This window comes from Coffea arabica, chromosome 7e (assembly GCF_036785885.1).
Source record: "Coffea arabica cultivar ET-39 chromosome 7e, Coffea Arabica ET-39 HiFi, whole genome shotgun sequence".
In the NCBI taxonomy this organism is placed as follows: domain Eukaryota; kingdom Viridiplantae; phylum Streptophyta; class Magnoliopsida; order Gentianales; family Rubiaceae; genus Coffea; species Coffea arabica.
In genome coordinates, this window is record NC_092323.1 from 8,398,423 (window position 1) to 8,420,507 (window position 22,085).

Here is a 22,085-nt window from a genome sequence, read left to right on the forward strand (position 1 = left end):
ATCTAATAAAAATTGATATTATATAGATAATTTTAAAGGAATGATATAATTGATATTTCACACTAATAAATGTAAAAATTATATATATATATATATATATATATATATATATATATTAATAGTTAGATTAGTCTCGTCGAGCCTATGAACTTACTCGAATTTGACTCATATGTATTATTGAGCCACTCAAATGTGGTCAAGATCGAGTTCGAGTTAAGTAATCGATCGAATTACTTGCGAGTTTAAGTAATTTGATCAACTTGCAGTTCTAAATGCTGCCACCCAGTCCACCAGGATCGTTCTCCCTGAAAGATTGGTTGTTTATTCTTTCGTAGTAGGCAGAGGAAGTCGCTTTGCCTTTGATCACTGATTATCAGTCGCGAAATGGGAGAGTTCTGGTGTTAGTGGTTTAGTGGCGAGGCCATTGGCAACGTGTCTAAATTTGCCGATCATCGTCCGCTCGTGGCTGAGGAAACAGGAGCGCGTCCATTATTCCTCCATTGGTTGGTTTACGTGGACCAGCAGCAGCTAACTTACCAGTGCTAGTTGATGAACTCATGCTGGTCAACCCTGCTGCACCTTCTTCTCCCTTGTTTGGAAATCCGTAATCTTCTATTGCAATGAGCAAGTCATAAAACTTCTCTGCAAAGGAAGAAAGTAAATTTTGGTTCATTTTTTAAGCACAGTCTTATTAGATTGTTATTATTAAAAGTCTTCGAATATTGTCGAGCTTTTAACCACCGGCCTCTTGGCTGGTAGCCACCACCTAGTTGGTGCCTCCCACCAAAAATGCCACATTTCAGTGGCGGGTTTCTAAAAAATTCAGGCGGGTATGCTGTGCACCCGTTTGGTCCGGTGGTGGTTCAGTCCCCTCCGGATTATCCCTGGACCTCCTTAGGTCCGCCCCCTCTCCCTTAACGTAGGATAGAATAGGTTTATCGTCTCCGAAAAAAAAAAAAAAAAAAAAAAGAATATTGTCGAGCTTTTACTTCTTGTACGGCGCTTTTCCATACTGCTAAAGGCTACTAGCTAGCAATTATGTATAATGCTTATAATTTAATAGCTGAAATTTTCTAAATCAGAATAGGTCACATGATGATTCTCTAGCATTTGAATTGGGAGTCATACAATGGGGAAGTAAATGATAATCAGTGGGTAGCCAGTTGTAGTTTGCTGTTGTTAAATAGTTTTTTTTTTTTTTTGAAATATGGATAAAGAAAGAAAATAGCAAAACTGGAAAATGATGGGGTAGTCTGGATAATAAGCCTGCCTCAGTAAAATTCACTATCCGCTCGTTTGGATAGGTATAATTTGGAGAAAAATTTTGCAAAATTAGAAATTTTAATCACTCTTTTTTATCTTATGTACATCACGTTACAAAAAAGTATTATAATATTATTTTAAATAAGATTTTCTAAGTAATCTTAAGTCCAAACAAACATTATGTCATATATATTAACCAAATGTACCTGGAAGGTATTAAAGCATGTATGTAACCTGGAAATCAATAGAATAAAAGCAGGATAAATTATCCGAATTTGTAATTTTAGTCAAGAAAATGTTTGACTCGGAAAATGAAATGAAAAAAATGGATGGCAAATAATGTTTGATTATGAAATTATTTGAGATAATTTTTTAAAAATATACCATTACAATTTTTTGTATAATGCATTTAAGATAAAAGATATTTAAAAAATTTGTTTATGATGCAAATAGATAAATTTATATACTAAATAATTTGCTATCCAAACAAAAAAGGCAAATACTACTGGATTAGCAGTTGTATCGGGACGCAACATAACTATTCCCCGGCGGCCAGCTCTCGTTATTCCTTCCCGGTTTTAGCATCCCAGTTCCCATATTATTACCTCCTCTCTCTCTCTCTCTCTTTTTTTTTTCCTAATCTTTCTCGTCCTCGGGACCCTGTCAGCTATATCTCCTACGGATCTGCAAATAACAAGGAGAAACAAAAGATTGTTCAATCTCCAGTCTTATATAGGAAAGAACCCCCAACACAGACGAATCTATAGAAAGAGATGTGGCGGTGCGTGTCGCGTGGTCTTGGCATTTCTCCCAAGAGATCCATCGCCGGCGACTCTTTCCGGCCGCTCATTAACAGACTCTTTTCTGCTCAAGCGGTATTATTTTTCATTCTCATTTTATTCTTTTAGCTAATTCGTCACCTCTTTTTCCTTTTTTGGGTTCAATTTACAATTCAATCAGGGCATTTCTCACCGAAGTATCGTCTCTATCTCTCCCTCTCTCTTTTTGATTCATGTTTGTGTCGTTTGTTTTAAGTAAGATATTTCGATTGCAGATATTTGTTATTTATAGTATCTTCTTTTTTCCCGATGGATAGAATGTGGCAGGATCGGACTACACTGTAGTTGACCACACGTATGATGCGGTGGTGGTAGGAGCTGGGGGCGCTGGGCTGAGAGCAGCAATAGGTTTGTCAGAGCATGGATTTAATACTGCTTGCATTACCAAGCTCTTCCCTACTCGTTCCCACACTGTTGCAGCTCAGGTTCATCTGATTCGATATTTTCCTTGATTTCATTCTTTTTGGTTGCCCATTCAATTACTTGCTCAAAATGTATCTTAGGATCCTATGTTCTGTGATTTTGTAGTCTCAGGGATTTAATTGCGCCTATTAATCACCGAATCCTGCAGATTATTGGTTCTTGACATAACTACTTGGCCCTTTCTTCACACTTTTAAAGATGAAGTAAATTCTCATCCAGCTGTTGATTTTTAATGTATAGATTTCTTAAACCTACTATATTTGCAAAATCTTGTGCCATCACTTGGCAAATGAATATTGTTATACTAACCTTACTTGTATGTCATTGTTTCCTGTCACGTTCTTTCCTACCCTACCGAAACTTTTTTCTTCCGAGCTAGTTTGGATTTTCGTACATGTTGACTTATTTTTTGTGGGACTATAATTCCTTCCCCTTCTACTTTCGCGGTGGAATTCTGTAATTTAGTAGAATAGAATAGAAAATTGAGGTGAGCATCCAAATATGTGGTATAACCCTTTGAGGCAGTGCTGAGTGTATTACATTGGAATGTATGACATCATGATTTCTTTTACTTATGACATGCTGGCATTCCTTTTCCAGGCTCAAGATAATCTTAAGGAATCAAGTGATTAGTTCTACTACTGTGAGATTCTGAATGATGCTGTTGTAATGGGTTATATGACCTGCTTACTGTGTCTTCCTGCTGTTTGAAGTTCTTATGCTATGTGCTGATGCATTCTTACCCTTTTGCACATCTGGTTAATAGGGTGGTATAAATGCTGCATTAGGAAATATGACTGAAGATGACTGGAGATGGCACATGTATGATACGGTGAAGGGAAGTGACTGGTTAGGTATGTCTCCACAGAAGCATCACTCTTTATATTTGTTATTGCTAATTCCTCTTTTATCTGGCCAGCTAATCTGCTGAAAACATCATAACTGTAGTTTCTGTGATCCTTCTAAATCATGTTTAAGTCAGGAAAAGTTTTGGTTAGGATCAAAACATGCAGGTTTTGTGTATTGGGTGCTTGTCTATTTTGGCTTTTCATTCTCCTTGTACTAATAAGATGTTTTTATTTCTCTTAGGTGATCAAGATGCTATCCAATACATGTGCAGGGAAGCACCAAAAGCAGTTATAGAGCTTGAAAATTATGGTTTACCATTCTCTCGAACTGAAGATGGAAAAATATATCAGCGTGCATTTGGTGGTCAAAGTCTGGATTTTGGAAAAGGTTCTCATGACGTTCAATTTGGAGTTTGTTACAATTATTTTTCATTCTAAAGGATATCTTTTATGCAGTTTCCTTCGGTTCATTGTTTCACAGGTGGACAAGCATACCGGTGTGCATGTGCTGCTGATCGAACTGGACATGCCCTGTTGCACACACTTTATGGCCAAGCCATGAAGCATAATACACAATTTTTTGTGGAGTATTTTGCTTTGGATCTATTGATGGGTAGTGATGGTAAGTTATACTTTGCAGCTTCTGGCATGATCGAGATTGTGTTTCTTTTTAATTTTTTTGCTTTTACCTAGTCTATACTTATGGTAACACACAGTGAAACACTCTTCTGGACTTAAAAGAGATGCTCAATTTCAAGGTTGTTCTAGTGAGAGAAAGTACAAAGAAATTTTTGTTGCCCCTTCTGCATCCATATCTTTATACATCAAAATTCTTTGCTGAAAGTTAGACTGTCTTGAATGTTATATTAATGAAAATTGTTATTTTTTATGCTTGCTTTCTATATCAGGTAGCTGCCAAGGTGTAATTGCACTAAACATGGAGGATGGGACCTTGCATCGATTCCGCGCTGTTTCAACTATACTGGCAACTGGGGTATTATGATATGAACTACTTTTGTTTTTAGATTGAATTCAATACTTAGATGAATCTAAATTTACAGTTCTGACTTTTCACAGGGATATGGTAGAACTTACTTTTCTGCAACCTCTGCTCATACTTGCACTGGTGATGGCAATGCTATGGTTGCACGTGCTGGGCTTCCTCTTCAGGTGTCTTGCTGATTTGTCTTTATTTCTTAAGATAATCCTCTCTTCCTCTCTCCTCTTCTCTCTCTCTCTCTCTCTCTGGGTGTTTGAGTACTCCCTTTTAAGTAGATTCATTCTGCGTACTTCCTACAATTGTTGCTTCATCATCTGCAGGATCTTGAGTTTGTGCAATTCCACCCAACTGGTATATATGGTGCTGGGTGCCTAATAACTGAAGGTTGGTGTTTTCCGATTAAGCTTCTCGTGCTTTTGGGCATTTGTTTGTCGAGAGCTGAATTTTTACTACTTTCAGAAACTAGTATGAAATGAAAGTTCTAAATGGAACACTACTCTTTGATTTTGCAAATCATGTTGCCTCTTGTTTATATGGCCATCTCAACCTTCATGCTTCAACTTTTTGAAGGTAATCCTTCTCTTTATCTTTTTGTGGCATCTAGGGTCTCGTGGAGAAGGTGGAATTCTTAGGAATAGTGAAGGTGAGCGATTTATGGAGCGGTATGCTCCAACAGCTAAGGATCTGGCATCAAGGGATGTTGTTTCAAGATCTATGACAATGGAAATTAGAGAAGGGCGTGGCGTAGGTACTCATTGCTCTTTTTGTGGTCATACAAATACACTGCCGACAAATTACTGTAATTTGCATGTTTTCCAAAATTTCAAACCCCCGTACAGGTTCTCTGGATTGTGCTTACCCCAGCTTTGATGGAATACCATCTGGAGTTGATGGGTATACAAGATTGTTATAGTATGCTCATTCCTCCCATCCCAGGCGATTTTTAATCATTCACATACTTATATAAAAGTATTACTCTGTTTTGGATATAAAAGCATTATTCACGGCATTACTCTGTTTTGGATATAAAAGTTCCAGAGGTGCAAGTGAAGTCTGATACTGATTAAAGTTTGTGAAACTTCATAAGTAATTGTTCTTATAGTTAGCAATTCCATATTCTCCAACTAAACTTGACCATAAAGAAACAGTTGTGCCCTTAGGGGTCATTTGGATGTGTGCCTTCACAAACTTGATGGTTTAAACTGCAGAGCTCTTGATTAAACTCCCTTTGCTTTCAACAGGACCATTGAAGGATCACATTTATCTCCACTTAAATCATTTACCTCCAGAAGTCCTCAAAGAGAGGCTTCCAGGTATTTCTGAAACAGCTGCCATTTTTGCTGGGGTTGATGTCACGAAGGAGCCAATTCCTGTTTTACCTACTGTGCATTATAATATGGGTGGAATTCCCACAAACCATCATGGGGAGGTAAAACTAGTAGATTACTTGAAAGTAAAGGACTACTGTTGGTTTAAATGAAAGCTGTTGGAAATTTTAAACTCCATTGTGTTGCAGGTGGTTACCATTAAAGGTAATGATCCTGATGCTGTAATCCCGGGTCTACTGGCTGCTGGAGAAGCTGCCTGTGCATCTGTTCATGGGGCTAATAGGCTTGGTGCAAATTCTCTTCTTGACATTGTTGTTTTTGGTCGGGCTTGTGCAAATAGGGTTGCAGAGATTCAGCGACCTGGTAAGTTGAATTAACTTCCTGACTCATTTCTTTGGCATCTTTCTGATCATCTATTCTGATGCTCATAAGACTTGTCATTTTCATTTGCATAGGAGAGAAACAAAAACCATTGGAAAAGACTGCTGGAGAGAAGACTATAGCATGGTTGGACAAGCTCAGGAACTCAAATGGTTCAATTCCTACCTCAAAAATCAGGTTGAATATGCAAAGAGTGATGCAGAACAATGCTGCTGTCTTCCGCATGCAAGAGACCCTTGAGGAAGGTAGGGGTTAAGTCTTTCTGTCTTCCTATTTGTCTTCGTGCTCCTAAAAGTGGAGATTTTGTTGACTTTTGACTTCTATTTGTGATGCATTTAAATATCTTTTCCTGTTTTCCGATTAGATGGGTTATGGTCTTGTTAGTTCTGTGGCAATTTAGAAGCATCCCAGATTGTCATCTGTGTTAAGCCAAATCCAACCCTAGCTGGTTCTTCAGCTAATGAAAATGTAAATGCAGTAATGTTGAATGGCAACCAAAAAAAAAAAAAAAAGAAAAGGAAGTAATTTTGAATATGAAATTTGACTGAACTTGAATTGGTAATTTAGCCAGTTGGATGTCAGTATCATCTAAGATTTGCTTAAATGCTATTTTCACTTGGTTGCAGTTGGGAACTTGAAATAGTTGGGGCTTTAGAAATTTTTGTGAAACATTTAAACAAGACACGGGGTGATGATTTTGCAGGTTGTCAGTTGATTGACAAAGCATGGGATAGCTTTCATGATGTTAAATTGAAGGACCGGGGTTTAATATGGTACTTCTCTTTAATGAATTGTCTTGTTGAAAAGGTTTTAGTATATATGCCTTTCCATCGCTTGGCCTTTTACCAATTTCTTCTATGAATATATCTTTCCAGGAACTCAGACTTGATAGAGACGGTAGAACTGGAAAACCTTTTAATTAATGCTTGTATTACCATGCACTCCGCTGAAGCCAGGAAAGAGAGCAGAGGAGCACATGCTCGTGAAGATTTTACGGTTAGTTTGATTTTTTTATTTTTTTGTTTTTGGCTCAAAACTTTTGCATTTCCTCCCTTCTGCACGATAACAACATGAACTCTGTGCCCTTTACAGAAAAGAGATGATGAGAACTGGATGAAACATACGTTGGGGTAAGTTCTCATTATTTATGTTTTTCGTCTCTTGTTTAATCTTTTTTCCCATTCAAGTGTTCTTTAAAGGTTTAGTTTTCTTTGGGTGAAAAAAAAAAATAGCCAATCTAGTCGAACTGCCATGCTTGGTAATTGATCAACTGAGTGATTCACCCCTAAATCCTGTTCTAAGATGTGAACTTGTTGCTTCGTGGTAATTTTTCTGGATATGTAAAAATTGCTGATCTAATTAACAAAAATTCATGTCATTGACCGTAGGTACTGGGAGAACGAGGAGGTTAGGCTGGATTACAGACCTGTCCACATGAATACGTTGGATGATGAGATTGAATCGTTCCCGCCAAAGGCTCGCGTGTATTAGATGTATGTATTTTCCTTTTTTCCGAAAGAGGTGATAGATGCTTAAATAATAAAATTTTGGTAATAATTGTTGCATTCATCTATGCTTAATATGATGCAACCTGTTAATACATTTTCAAGTATGAGATAGCTTTTGTATCTTAACTATGGACTGATGTTATGTGATTAATTGTTTTAATGGGATTTATGCATTGTGGCTTGTCAGACTAAACTCGATTGCACAATTTTAAGTTTACTGAATCGTAGTACTAACTTAGGGATCCTGTGAGGATACTGAAAACTTTTCAGTCTCTTGCATTAAGCCATAAGTACTCTAGTGCAGGAGACGCATATGTTGTGTTTTAAACCCAAAGTCTGCTCGCGCATTGGAAAAAAAATACATAAATAAAATAAAGTCAGCCTCAACCTTTCGGTTTTCGGTTTATGTAGGCTGTCTGCACTCTGCCCTAAATAGACTCCTTTTTAAAATCACTTTTATGGTAAAGAGTCAGATTGGGGAATAAGCATCAATATCCAAATCACCTTCGGAAGTGTGGGAGGAAATCAACACAAGCCCATAACTGATATTGAGGTGCAATTGTGCTCTGTATTCCGGTTTTGGTAGTTCAAATTTGACATTCCGCTTGAGGCAATTCTACTACCCACTTCCATATTTGTTGCTGTTAATCTTTATTCCGTTATTGGAATGGAATGATGGGTCCAGGACTAATTTCAACCCCGTTTTTTGTTGCTTTAGATTTTACAAAATCTGATTGTAGAAACTGATTATGAAGAATAATTAGAATCAACAAATATGGTACTCATCAGGTGATTGTAGATTTTAGCTTTTTCGGCCATTAAAAAATTTATAATCAGACCGCAAAATCAACCGAGAACATCATCAAAATTGATTATTTATAATTAATTGAGAACCGGCCGCAAAAGGCGAACTAGTGTTGTTCTGTTTCTATATTTTCTTTTTTAAATAATTAATTCGGGTGGAAAAAGTTTTGTGGGGTAATTTTGGTGGGTCCCTTGTCACCATAAAGCGAAAGAGAAGCTTCCCCGAAGGGCAGTACGTAGACATTGCATGGATCAACCGCGGCCGAGTGCAGAAACACTAAACTCATCTGATCTGTGCGACTCTATTTACAAAATTTAGATGGTATGTACAAAAGTGAAAAATGAAAGGGGACCTCCACTAAAAGTTTGCGTGAACGGCAAAATCTGAGTGACTAGTGTAAAATCATTACTAAAAATGAGTTAAAAATACTGACTCGGTACTTTAAACTCATTATAAGTAGCTAAGCATGTACACTTAAAATCTCTGAATACAGATATGTGTGATGGGAATTCGACATCACTACAAAATCTGTCATCCTTGATCGATGATGCCTTTACATAGGAAAATAATAGTCCCTACGAGGATAATCCGGTTTATGACTTGATCTAACGTTTGTTTGCTTGTAATAACTTAATTATGTGATGAAAATGGTGCTCCAATACGCAGGTACCACTTTTCCTTTTCAATGCATTTACTTGTTTGAAAAGGGATTTTTCATCCAAAAAAATCTCTTCGTTTTCTCGTGAATAAAATTTTGAATCGCTTTTTTCTACAAAAATTCCAGAAAATTACAATCCAAACAGAACGGGCCACGTTTGCAATGAGAATTGAGCGGTTTCCCCGCCTTTAATAATTCTTAAGCAAGAATCCACGACCCATTGGTCGTAAACCTGATCATGCACATGACCATATGATTAATTTGTCAAAGATACAGTGTCTTCCACTAAGCAACGTCTCTTTGAGTCCAAAAGTCCACTCAATAACATTGAAAAGCAACTACAAATGTCTCGCTTTTGCTCCTACTACGTACTATACAAGTAGTAGTAGTTCCACTAAAGCAGTCTTTGGATCAATAAACCAATCTATTACAACTTTGACCAACAACCATTTTTGTCATTATATGGACAAACATTTAACTAATACTTCTACTACTTCAGACTAACCAAATTATTAAGTTCTAACTAATTGACTGACTATAAAGCCGAGGTAGGTATGGAGACACTGGGATCAGCTATCAATGTCATTTGCGTCTCGTGTCTTCACTCTTTCACCAAGAATGTTAAAACAAACTAGGATTTCTCCACTGCCTGTACTCGTGTTCTTGTATATGTTCACTTGCCTAATTCTTGTAAGTTTTCTCTCTCCCCCCAAAAAAAACCCAAAAAAAAAAAAACCTAATTATTCTTTACTATTGGCCAGCCGACTAGAAAAGAACAACTACAGCCCTAAAACGAGATATGTTGCTTCCTCTCACCAAATAATTAGAGGTACTACTGAATCTGTATAATTCTCAGTTTTACATTAGTATATTAAGGTGAGAATGATAGCAATTAACCAATTTTCATCTTTAATGATGGTTAACTTTACTTAATTGGATAGGTGTGATCAATGTGATTCTTCTCAATACGTGTGGAGAATTTTTTATTTTTATTTTTTCAAATTAAATGACCCCAACTTTATTTAGATAGGGACATTATTATTTGTCAAGGGTTGCCAGTGGAAAACGAGTTACAAACAGCCAAAACCACCCCACCTTAACTGATACTAATTGCAATTGTCAAAGTTTGAACGTCTTAATCAGTCGAATTAATGGTGGCCTTAGAAAAGAACGGTTACATTTGAACGAATAATTTGTTAATTGCTATTCTTTTCGGCTTTAACAGAGACTTAATGCAAACGAAAACAAAAAAAAAAAAAAAAAAGTTTACGTGCCAAACTAAGATACCAGAGGGATTTCATACGAGGAAAACTCATTAAAAAGATAACAAGTATTGCAACAACGATTTAAAGATTCATATAATGTGCAAAGCAGTTTCTTGCGTTTCTGTTGAAGACAAATTATAGAGATATGCATCAATAATGACGCGTTACTTTTGGGGCATAATAAGATAAGTTAGCAAAGAAAAATTAGTGTGAAACCGAATTCTCATGTTTTTTCGGCCTTCATGAAGAACTTTGGAGAAGATAAAGCCCACTAATCACATCAGCCCTTTGCTTTCTTCATTCTTATCGTCCCTAATAGAGTTGATTGACGTCAATGAACTGATGATAATGACTACTAATCTCACACTTTTCTCCATCTACTTATATCTGATTTCTCATACTCATTTCATTCACCTACGTACCGAAATTGTTTCTTTTTCCTTGAACAAAGAATTTAAAGGCACTCACAGTGGTTGGCATTAGAAATCGTATACGATCTCTAATCCCCGGATGAATCATCTGAATTGAGGAACTTTAAACTGAATAACATTCTTTAATCACTTTCGCTTCTGGATGGATGCCTCGTGATTACTAATTTCCTATGCTTGGAAAGAATACAAAGAACTGCTTTCAACTCATCACAGCAAGAGCTCATTAGTCGGAGCAATATGTTATTATATATGTTGCAGGGATCGATGCCTTAGCTATGCAGGCATATCATTTTCTGGGCTTTCATTTTGATAATGAAATGATAATTTTCATGTCACAAATTAACGAATGCTCCAGTGGTCCAGAAAAATCATATGTAAATTAAGCAATATTACCTAGAAACAACTTCACGAACCTCTTCTGTTATTAGCAGTAGCATTATTTTATCTCCACTCCCGAAAGATGGTATTTCATCTCCACTCCGAGTAGCAGCTTTTCTTGCTAGTCGTGCAAGTCGCTACCATATCTCTTTCTTAGGCGGGGTTATTAATTTAACCCCCAAAAAAAAAAACAGCGATGCTTTACTTTCAAGAAATTTACATGTATACCTAAAATAGCCCGACAAAGTCAGTTTGAGATATGTTTTGAGCTGTAATACGTGATGGATGAATTACCATCACTGGCCGGACCAAGAAGGGATAAGATAGCCGCCCCAGCAACACTTTCCTGTGCATCCTTTTTATCATTTCTTATTACAGTACAGTGCTGAATATTCATCCACCAAAAGGAGAACAAGAAATACTCCCTCCGTCCCACTTTGATAGTCTTGTGTTCCTTTTTCATCTGTTTCAAATTGTAGTCCACTTTCCAATTGAAAAACGTAATTGTATTTTAATTTTCCTAAAATACCCTTATTCAATGTAAGTAGTTGTTACTATAAATCTACCCCATTTAATGAGAGTTGATTTTTTTTTTTTACCATCAATTCAAGTTCCCATAAAGTTGTACCATATTTAATGTGAGAGTATTTTAGAAAAATAGCAATCTAAATTTATTTTTCCAATAAAGTTAATTACTTTTTCTTAAACTGTGTGAAAAAAGAAACAGGACTATCAAAGTAGGACGGAGGGAGTATATAAGATGCAAATGTTTGGACGCTTGTACTCCTCCCACCCGCCATTTACTAGGTCCACCGCTTGTTACCGTTTCGGGTTGTCCCTGTTTACTTTATCTACCTGCGAGTTATAAAAAAAAAAAAAGAAAAAAGAAGAAGGATGGTCCAAAGTCAGAAAACTTCGAAAGCTGAATGGTACAGATAGACGTGTAAAGAGTTTTTATACCTATAGGAAGCGTTGTGGAATGGAGGAGAATGGAGATGGAAAGAGGAAAATGGGGTCAAAATCAATGATGGATCATTTTAATCTGTCAAAATATCATCCACCGTTGCTTTTCCGTTGCTGCACTACGTTTGGTGTACATTTCCTGGGGTGGTCCTTTGTATACCCACTTTTCCCATTTTAGTCAGCGGCAGGTGGGCCCATCTGTGGTCCATCACAGCCCAAGAGCCGTCCAGGCACAAGGAAGCCCGTTTATCGTAATTCTTCCTTCCAACTTTCTCTCCTTTCGGCTCTATTTTAATATAAAAGTGTTTTTATTACAACGCATGATAAGTGAAATGATTTTTTTGGCTAAATTTTTCATATATAGTCTTCCATTTCTAAAGCGTTGGAAGATTACTTGCAATTTTTTTAAATAATAAATGATGTAATATTTTTTTTGTAATATAATAAATGTAGATAAAAATATAATGAAAAGAATCAAATAAAACTATCAAAGACGTATACAGCATGGAAGTACCCCTGCTTTCCATCAAACTTGTAATGTGCACAACAACAATTCATAGATTGTTCATTGCTTTTACTTTTGTTTTTGTTTTTCTCTTCTCTGTCTCTCTTTTCAAAATTTTCAGGCAAAATACGAAATTTCTTTTCCAAATATTTTGGTATCCACTGCTTTTTTCAAACTTGTAATGTGCACAAATCAAATCCTGAATTGCTTTTACTTTTGTCTCTCTCTCCAAATTTTCTAGGTAGAGTATGAAGTTTTTGAGCTATAAAATATTTTTGATAATTTGAACTTTTCAATATTTGTAAAGGGTTAATAACACTTTGCCTCTCTCCTGAAACTATCAATAACAACATTTTGCCCCGCTCAATGAAAGTAATAGACACTTTACTTACTTAAGATATTTTATTTGGTATTTGCAGCAAGTATTACGTTTGGAAATGCACAAAAAAAAAATAGACTGTTTAAATAATTTAATAATTTTACCCTTATAATATAAATAAATAATGTACCCTTATACTGTTGATAAATAACAAAATTTATAGAATTAAATTTATATACATTAACAATATATATACTATTACTAGCAGTGTATACACTATTACAATTAAATATATAATACATAAATAAAATTTGGATTTTAAATTTAAATTAAGATAAAATTATCGTGGATCTAATACTGATGGTATATATGCTGTCAATATATGAAAAACTAATTCAAATTCATAAAGAACATTCATTGAAGAAAATTGACTACTTAAATATGTTGACAATTTTACTCTTATGCTATTGATAAATAACATATCCTCATATTGTTGATAAATAAAAGTGATTTATAAAGGTAAGTTTTGTATATATTGTCAGTGTAAAACTTTTTTTTTATACTAGTAGATTTAAATCAATGCCGCATCCATATGAATTGATATTCAAAATTTAAATTACACATATATGGCATGCATCCATAGGTGCTAGTATAAAAATTTATCACATTATCAATACATAAAAAACTAGTATAGAGTTAAGTTTATATATACTGATAGTATATACGCTATTACTGGTAGAATATACATTGTTACAGTTAGATGTATGATACATAAACAAAATTTGAATTTCAAATTTAAATTCAGATAAGTTGTTATGCATCCGATAGTGATTATTTATACGTTTTTAGTATATAGAAAATTAATCCAAATATATAAATGACATTCATTGAAGAAATTTGACTCTTAAATATGTTCACAATTTTACTCTTATGCTATTGATAATAACATACTATTATGGTGTTGATAATAACAGTGATTTATAAGGGTAAGTTTTTTTATATCAGTGTACAATTTTTGTATACTAGTAGATTTAAGTCAATGTTGTATAACATAAATTTAAATTCAAATTTAAATTATGCAAATATGGTATACATCCATAAGTACTAGTATAAAAAAATAGTACATTATCGGTGCATAAAAAATTTAATTTGATTTATAAAGAACATTTATTATGGAATATAAGCCATACGTAGCACCATATGTTGTCTTAAAAAATAACACATATTTTGAGGTGTTCAAGCTTTGAAAATTTTGAAAAGTGTTTCAATCCAATCTAGATCGGATATCGATCAAATGGAAATTGATAAAATCGATTGATATCTAGACTTTAAGGTTTAGTAAAATAGTTTCAGAATAGATATTCAATTTTGATTAAAAAGTTTTTTAAAATTTCAAAAAATAGCTTGAGAATGGATATTAAAATTCAATTATCGATTACTGGTTATTAACCAAATTATCAAATTTTATATATTAATATATATTATATATTAATATTTATATATTTATAAGTTAGAAGTTATAACTTATGATTCTATAAAATCAAAATGACTGAGGAAAAAAATGACAAGGTAAGGATAAAATTGTCAATATATTTAAGCATACTATCTTGTTGCTTTTTCAAATAGAATGCTTGACATAAACACCAAATGAAATACTCTCAAGAGGGGTAAAGTCTCAATTATTTTTATTAAAGGGATTAAGGGGGGCAAAGTGTAGTTACCCGCAATTTTAGGGGGCAAAGTGTTATTAACCCTATTTGTAATGCTCCTTGAGTCGTCGTCACCGATCACGTCGCACGTGGCAATAAAGAAAGAAACACCGTCGAATTTGAAAAATGGACGGGCAGGATCAACTCGTCCAAGTCCTAAAAGATCACAAGCGATGATGTCATGCGATCAGCGATGTTGACGCGCCGTAAAATGACGTGTCACGAGGAAGGTCTCGTGAGCCCCACACAGGTACCCGAACAGAGCGGGAGGGAATGGCAGGTACACGTGGACGTTGAAAACCTAGTGTTGTCATATCCAGGTCAATAGGACCCGACCCACCATTATGGGCGCCCCGTCATTTCTGCCTCACCATCTGCGCTGCTGACACAGACCCTTTGCCCGATATTTCCTTACTACCTTCGGCTGCTGACTCAATACACTTTACATATTTCTGCATTACTTTAAAAAAAAAAAAAAAAAAACTTTTTCACCCTTTTTCACATTTTTTTTCATCTCTAATAGTTAGATGTTAAAGTACGAATCCTAAATTTGATAATGAAGAAGGCTCCAAGAGGCCTTACAGACCATTGACATTTCTGCATTATTTATTTTGCAATTTAGAGTGAGATGGAGACACAAAGAGACGGAGATAAAGAGGCTTTGATAAGGATCCTGGGCACCCGTGCTGCCATTTATGGTCAGATGAAGAGGGCTTTATGCAGTTTGATTGAGATCTTGAATTGGATGGTGTTATTTATTGTGACCCTCTCCATGATGATGAATTGATGATGATGTGATCTATATAAAATAAAAAAATATTTTAGAAGACAAAAATATAAATAAAAAATATAGCTGTGAGGGGTAAACGTTAGTAGTATAATCTATATACGCTTCAATGACACACCTCTAGAGTATATCTTTTTTCTTTTATACCTAATTGTACGCCCCTTGAGCAGTACTATTACTCTTTTCTTTTTTTCTTTTTTTTGGTTTAAGTTAGGCGCGCCTCGCAAGTTGTATGGTTTTCTTTTCTGGGAAAAATTGGGGTCGGTTTCCACACCGCTGACACTGGAAAAAGGTTATTTGCCTTCCATTTTGCATGCATACAACGGTGGTACATTCGTGTTTGGGAGGGAGGTGATGCGCTTAAGATGGTGATCAATGCGAAATCCAATTTTCTTACTAATCAGAGTAACTAATATGCACATTTGGATGGAATATGACGCACCAAGAGTTTTGATAAGAGTCTCTCAGCTTGAGCATAAGAAACCATTTCTTTGGTCGATTTCATTGTTTAATCTGACTATTTTATACCTAATTGTACTGTGACTTAGCTAAGCTTTACGTACCAAATCAACTACTTTTAGAGTATTTGGCCATCAAAGAGCTCCTTAAATATACCTAATTGTACTGTGACTTAGCTAAGCTTTACGTACCAAATCAACTACTTTTAGAGTATTTGGCCATCAAAGAGCTCCTTAAATATAAGTCAGGGGATCAAATCTCTTAACCTATTGCACTCGCTAGTCCGATGACGACGCTCAGTTTCCTCAAAATTCTCCATTGATCTTCTTGAATCCACTCATTTCCTTTACTGAAAAATAGAAGTAAAAATAGGTGTAGAATGTATCGATGAAACAAAAACAGGCCAGCTTCATGTACCTACTTTCTACATATCAGACAAGCACAATATGGTATTTTAAAATTTTAATATGTCAGTATAGTTAGGCAGGTCACGTCATTGATTTTAAGCTATTCTTTAGTACTAGTATATTTAGATGCAATCTAGTGGTTTATATCCCATGCTAACTGACGTAGGGATGTGCTCCAAAGCATTATACTATAAATTTTGACGGGTTAACTACTGAGGTATTAAATAATAATAATAATTTATTTCGAGGTGAATTTATGATACTTCGAAATCGATATGCTTTGTTCAACACATTAAACAAATCTGCAGTAAATTGAATTAAGTTCCAGCATTAAGAACTGTAACTGTATGAAAATTAAAAAGAAAAGGTTCTGCATTCTAGATATACGAGTTTGCTAAAACCAGAGAAGGAGCGGCGGACATGACTCTGAGTTTTTTGGTGGCTTTTAGTGAGGGGGAACAACTGTACACGAGATAGAAATTAGACGAATCTAATCAAAATTGAATAAGCTAGTGTTTAAGTTTGTTCGGTTATTTTAATGAATTTGAAATTGTATTCAAATTTGATTTGCTTATTTTTCAAATCAAACTCAAACGAGGTTTTATCTAATTGAGTTTGAACGAACAGAAGTGTCTTAAATTTTTTTTTTTTTGAATTTTAACTTTATTCTAATCGAATTAAGTTTGAAATATTTTTGAAGGTTTATTGGACTCAAAATGTTGTTCAAATTTGATTTGATTACCCTCTTACAACCTGAACTCAATTTAAATATTGAATTTGGTTGGTCTTTCGGACCTAATTGGACTTTGTTTGGGTTACAAAGATTCATTTAGTTCTTGTATTTAGATGCCATGTGGAATGGTTGATATCCATTTCAAGATGTCTAAATGCTTTGGAACTACTTATAGCTAGTTTGGGAGGATAGAAATGAAAAGAAAAGAAGAGAAATGATAAGTTAGAAAAGAAAAGAAAGGATCAAAGTTTTTATCTAAGTTGTTTGGAAGTTTTAAAAAAGAAAAGAAAGTGAGTAATTTTCTTTTGTTTGGGAGTTGAATGCAAATGAAAGGAAAAGATACTTAAACAAATTATTTTACAAATATGCCCTTTCTATAAACAAATGTGAGAGGGATTCATCGGGTATTAAAATATTTTGTATAGGATTTTAAGGGTAATTTGGTCATATTAAAAAATTTACTCAAACTTCTGTCCGTTCCTTCTCTTTCCGCCCAATGTTGGGCTGAAAGTTTTCCAAAAGATGGAGCGCGGCGGAATCCTTCCTATTCTTTTCTTTTCCTTCTCATTTTAACTCCCAAACAATGGAAAAACTTTCTTATCCCTTTAAAACCTTTCTTTTCTTTTCATTTCCATCCTCCCAAACTAGCTATTAAACATTAGAGCATACGAATATGGATCGACACTCCACTTATTCCCTTATTCTTAATAAAATCCTGTTCTCCTTTTGTTCTTTCCAAAATAAATTACAAAATGAAAGAAACTTAATTAATAAAGTTGCCGATCTTGTGCAAGGCCTTCTATATTGGGTATATAATTAGGGTGGATTAATCAAATCATCACCATACCATGCTAGAAAAATAGTGGGTAACGGCAAAGGTGCTAAATAACTTCTTTAAGAAATAAATTCAAATGATGAGAACTTCACTCAACAATCATAAAAAGTTATCTATACTCTTGTCTAGCTATTTTTTGGAGTGTTTTTGAAAAATTTTACTGTAACAGGATTTTTAGAGTATATTTTGAAATATTTTTAAAAATATTTTGAAATATTTAAGAGTAATAGAGTTTTTAAAATATATTTTAAAATATTTTAAAAAATTTAAACTATTTTTAGAGTAAATTTTAAAATTTTTTTATAATATTTAAAAAATTATAGGTTCCGAACAGAAAAATGAGTGTATTTAAATAGCATATTATTTGAAATAATTATTATAGTAATTTTTTGTGATGTTATGTATATGAAAGAAAAAAATAGTTGAGAATATTAAAAAAAAAGAGTTGAAAACGTATTTGTGGTAGAAGCAAATTTCATTTTTTGTAAGTAAGAATTTTGTAAAAAAAAAAAAGGTTCGTAACCTGCGGGTGATTCTAATAACCCTCGTCCCTCCTCCTGGGTTTGAGCTTTCGTTAATTAAAGCATAGCACTTTTCTCAACCTCGCTCCCTCTCTCTCTCTCTCTTTCTCTCTCTCTCTCACTCCCTCACTCTCTTCTTGCCCATCCGTCATCACCCTCACTTGAGCTTCTTCGGTCTCCACTCTGCCAGTAATGTAAACTTACTACTAGTAGAAATTGCAGCAGCCAAAACCCATAGCCACTCAGCCAGCAAAGATTTGGTCGGAGAATGGCGTATATGTGTACCGACAGCGGCAACCTAATGGCCATTGCTCAACAAGTCATTAAGCAAAAGCAGCAACAGGAACAGCAGCAACAGCAGCAGCAGCAGCAGCAACAGTTTCTGGGCATCAACCCATTTTGCCTGAGTCCATGGTCCACCACCACTCACTCCAGTCTAACCACCAGTCCAGCTTTGGGCTATGGACTCACTGGGCCCGGCTTCGCCGACCCATTTCAGGTCCCCGGAGGTTGTCCAGACTCTGCTGAGCCCGGCTTTCAGTTCCCGCCCCTCGACCACCACTCTACTGGGTTTCGCTTTCCTGATTTTTGCGGGGCACCCGGCGGCGAGTTCGACTCCGATGAGTGGATGGAGAGCTTGATGGGCGGTGGAGATTCCACTGAGAGCTCTAATCTTCACTCTGGCTGCGACGCGTGGCAGACCGGCTCCGACTTTAATGCTACTACTATCTACGGTGCCGATCCCTTTGCCGCTTGCCCGAGTCGTCTCAGTATTGGCTCCTCTCCTCCGTCCTCCGACCTCAACAGAGTCATCTTCTCCGAAACCTCCCAGAAAAGCTCTGCTCCTCCTGATCCTCCCCAAACCCAACCCTCCTCCCAGTGGGTCCCACCTTCATCTTCCCCACCATCTTCACCTCTACATCCTACCGCTAAAGACTCCTCCAAGCAGCAGCAGCAGCAGCAGCAGCAACAGCAACAACAACAACAAAACTCCACTTCCCAAAACGACGCCGCAGCTGCCTGCACTTCCTCCACGTCCCCGGATGCTTCACCTTCGAAGCCATTACTAAAAGCCTTGATAGAATCGGCTAGATTGGCCGGTTCAGACCCTGACAATGCAGTGAAATCACTGATTCGACTGAGGGAATCGGTTTCCCAGCACGGCGATCCCACAGAGCGAGTCGCGTTTTATTTCCTCGAAGCTCTTTACGGCAGAGTTTCCCGACAACCGGAGAAATCTCCGACGATTTTCGACACCACTCCGGAAGAGCTCACTCTCTGCTATAAAGCTCTCAACGATGCTTGCCCGTACTCCAAGTTCGCTCATTTAACGGCAAACCAAGCAATTCTTGAGGCCACTGAAAATGGGACGAAAATTCACATCATCGATTTTGGTATCCTTCAGGGAGTTCAATGGGCCGCTCTATTGCAGGCTCTCGCTACTCGCCCGGCTGGAAAACCCGAGAGAATTCGGATCTCTGGAATTCCAGCTCCTCTCTTGGGGAAGTCTCCGGAAGCTGCTCTTTTGGCCACTGGGAAGCGTTTGAGTGACTTCGCTGAGCTTCTAGATCTGAATTTCGAGTTCGAACCGGTTTTAACTCCGATTGAGGAATTAACCGGGGCAAGTTTCCAGGTCGACCCGGATGAGATACTAGCCGTTAATTTCATGCTTCAGCTGTATAATTTGCTTGATGATGACAAGTGTGGAGCTGAGGCCGCGCTGAAGCTGGCCAAGTCACTGAGTCCGAGTGTAGTCACTTTGGGGGAATACGAGGTTAGTTTGAATCGGGTCGGGTTTCTGGCCCGTTTCAAGAATGCTCTGAAGTACTACTCGGCACTATTTGAATCGTTGGATCCGAATTTGACCCGGGACTCAGACGAAAGGCTGCGAGTGGAAAGTCTACTGTTTGGCCGGAGAATAGCGGGGGTTGTGGGCCCGGAGGAAGAAACGGGAACTAGAAGAGACCGTATGGAAGATAAGGAACAGTGGAGGATTTTGATGGAGAGTGCCGGTTTTGAGCCGGTGACCCTGAGTCATTATGCAATGAGCCAAGCAGGAATACTTCTTTGGAGCTATAACTACAGTCAATCGTACAAACTGGTTGATTCTCCGCCTGGGTTTCTCTCATTGGCCTGGAATGATTTGCCTCTCCTCACCGTTTCTTCTTGGCGTTGATTGGGTTTGTTTTAGTCCAAAAGAATTTGAGGATCTTTTTTTCCACTACCTGGTAATTTTATTCTATGGTACTGTGGATATAGTTATGATGATGATGATCAATCTGCCATGAATTGTATCGATTGAAGATGGCAATGAAGCCCCCAGTCTCTTGCTTGCCACAAATTTCCCAACTCTAATTGTAGAAGATTATACACTTGAGTATAGCTTGATAGTTGATAGCTGTAGTTTGAAGAAGATGTCTTGGAGACTCGGACCGACTCCACCTATTAACACTTATTTGCAGTTTGATTTTGCTAGTCTTTTGTTAATATTATTATGTGTTAAATTGAATTCTCGTATTCTAGTGTGTTTTGATTTTCATTTCCTTATTAGTATATTTATTTTTGGTGGGAAATGGGGAGTGTCATTTCCTGACTTGACTTGAAGAAGTGGATCATCAAATGTAATTGTGAATATGATTAAGATCTACTACTTGTGTACCATATTTAATCGTCTTTAAATTATGAAAGAAACTTAGAAGCGCAAATAATAAAATTTGCTACCCACCGTACTTGGTAGGGAGCCAGCAGCAAGTAAAAGTGATGGAGGTTAGCGTATCGTTTAACCTGTTCAGATGATGTGAACACCCTACTAGAGTACTACCATTAACTTTGGTTACTTGCACGATGAGAGCTGCTGAACCAGCCTTCTTTTCATAAGATTTCCAGGATGTCGTTGTCTCAGGTTTTCCATGGAATTTTAACGATAAAGACAAACACAGGAAGCCGAGTGAAGCTTCCTGTTCTGTTGTCGAGGAAATTGCCTTGGTTTGCCGTTTTCTTTATCATCCCCTTTTCATTTGCGCTTGCCTCAAGAATACTGTCCGATGAACTTTAATTCCTGTTTCATTTGGTACTAACTGATCCTTAATTAATAGTACTAAAAGGCATTGACGGGTTGTCCTTTTCTGCTCTGCAATTCGTGACTCCTCGTCCTCGCCGTTGTCACGAGCCAGGGAGGCAGCTGGTAAAATAATCCTTCCCATTAATGGCCCAGGTGAATTGCACCCGTACAGATTTCCAGCTTGGGAACCACTTCCCTATACGGCAGTAGTTTCACTTTCAGTCTGTCCGTCCTCGGTTGGAGGAGAGTTGGGGGAGTTTCCTCATATGATATAGGGCCCTCTTTTCTTTTGCTGCCCTAAATAACATGCAGTTTACTGTTTATACCATGTCTGGTCTGGGGTCTACATGAGATTTCAATGGGTGCCCGTTGAGTTTGGAATGCCCTGTTTCCTTCTCGGGTGATTTTCGATTCACTGATGTAACCATTGGATTTGCTTACACCGGCTGCATTAAGCTCTTTTATTTGGAGTGGCCAGGTATTGAATTTTGTGGTCTCCTTCCTCCTGTAATTGGTTCGTGGTTTGCTTTAAGGCTGAGAAAATCTTCTGTTAGTGTACCTGCCGGAAAGGGAATGCTACTTTTTACGTGGCGGAGTACAAGAATTTGGAGTGGATTCATTCCTATCTGCTAAAAAGCTTTTCCCGGTTACTGAAGACA

The 22,085-nt window shown here is 36.6% G+C and overlaps 2 protein-coding genes across 2 annotated transcripts; both read left to right on the forward strand.

Annotated features, from left to right (window-relative positions):
* The first annotated feature begins 1,778 nt into the window (after window positions 1-1,778).
* On the forward strand, window positions 1,779-7,783 carry LOC113698789 (succinate dehydrogenase [ubiquinone] flavoprotein subunit, mitochondrial). Its single transcript, XM_027218735.2, has 16 exons — window positions 1,779-2,138; window positions 2,360-2,527; window positions 3,292-3,379; window positions 3,615-3,761; window positions 3,855-3,995; window positions 4,282-4,367; window positions 4,451-4,543; window positions 4,694-4,757; window positions 4,978-5,121; window positions 5,615-5,802; window positions 5,890-6,064; window positions 6,157-6,327; window positions 6,786-6,855; window positions 6,958-7,078; window positions 7,175-7,212; window positions 7,471-7,783. Exons 1-16 carry the CDS (start codon window positions 2,037-2,039, stop codon window positions 7,571-7,573), a joined length of 1,899 nt encoding a protein of 632 aa, XP_027074536.2. The 5' UTR covers window positions 1,779-2,036; the 3' UTR covers window positions 7,574-7,783.
* Window positions 7,784-18,415: 10,632 nt separating this feature from the next.
* Window positions 18,416-20,904, forward strand: LOC113699404 (SCARECROW-LIKE protein 7). Its single transcript, XM_027219759.2, has one exon. The coding sequence runs from the start codon at window positions 18,634-18,636 to the stop codon at window positions 20,539-20,541; it is 1,908 nt and encodes a 635-aa protein (XP_027075560.2). The 5' UTR covers window positions 18,416-18,633; the 3' UTR covers window positions 20,542-20,904.
* The last annotated feature ends 1,181 nt before the right edge of the window (window positions 20,905-22,085 follow it).

What these genes read in the sequence shown, in the direction of transcription:
- LOC113698789 (XM_027218735.2), top strand. Translation starts at nt 2,037, where the DNA reads ATGTGGCGGTGCGTGTCGCGTGGTCTTGGCATTTCTCCCAAGAGATCC. An exon ending in GTGCTGGGCTTCCTCTTCAG is followed by an intron (nt 4,544 to 4,693) that starts GTGTCTTGCTGA and finishes CATCATCTGCAG; the next exon opens with GATCTTGAGTTTGTGCAATT. An exon ending in GCAAGAGACCCTTGAGGAAG is followed by an intron (nt 6,328 to 6,785) that starts GTAGGGGTTAAG and finishes ATGATTTTGCAG; the next exon opens with GTTGTCAGTTGATTGACAAA.
- LOC113699404 (XM_027219759.2), top strand. Translation starts at nt 18,634, where the DNA reads ATGGCGTATATGTGTACCGACAGCGGCAACCTAATGGCCATTGCTCAA.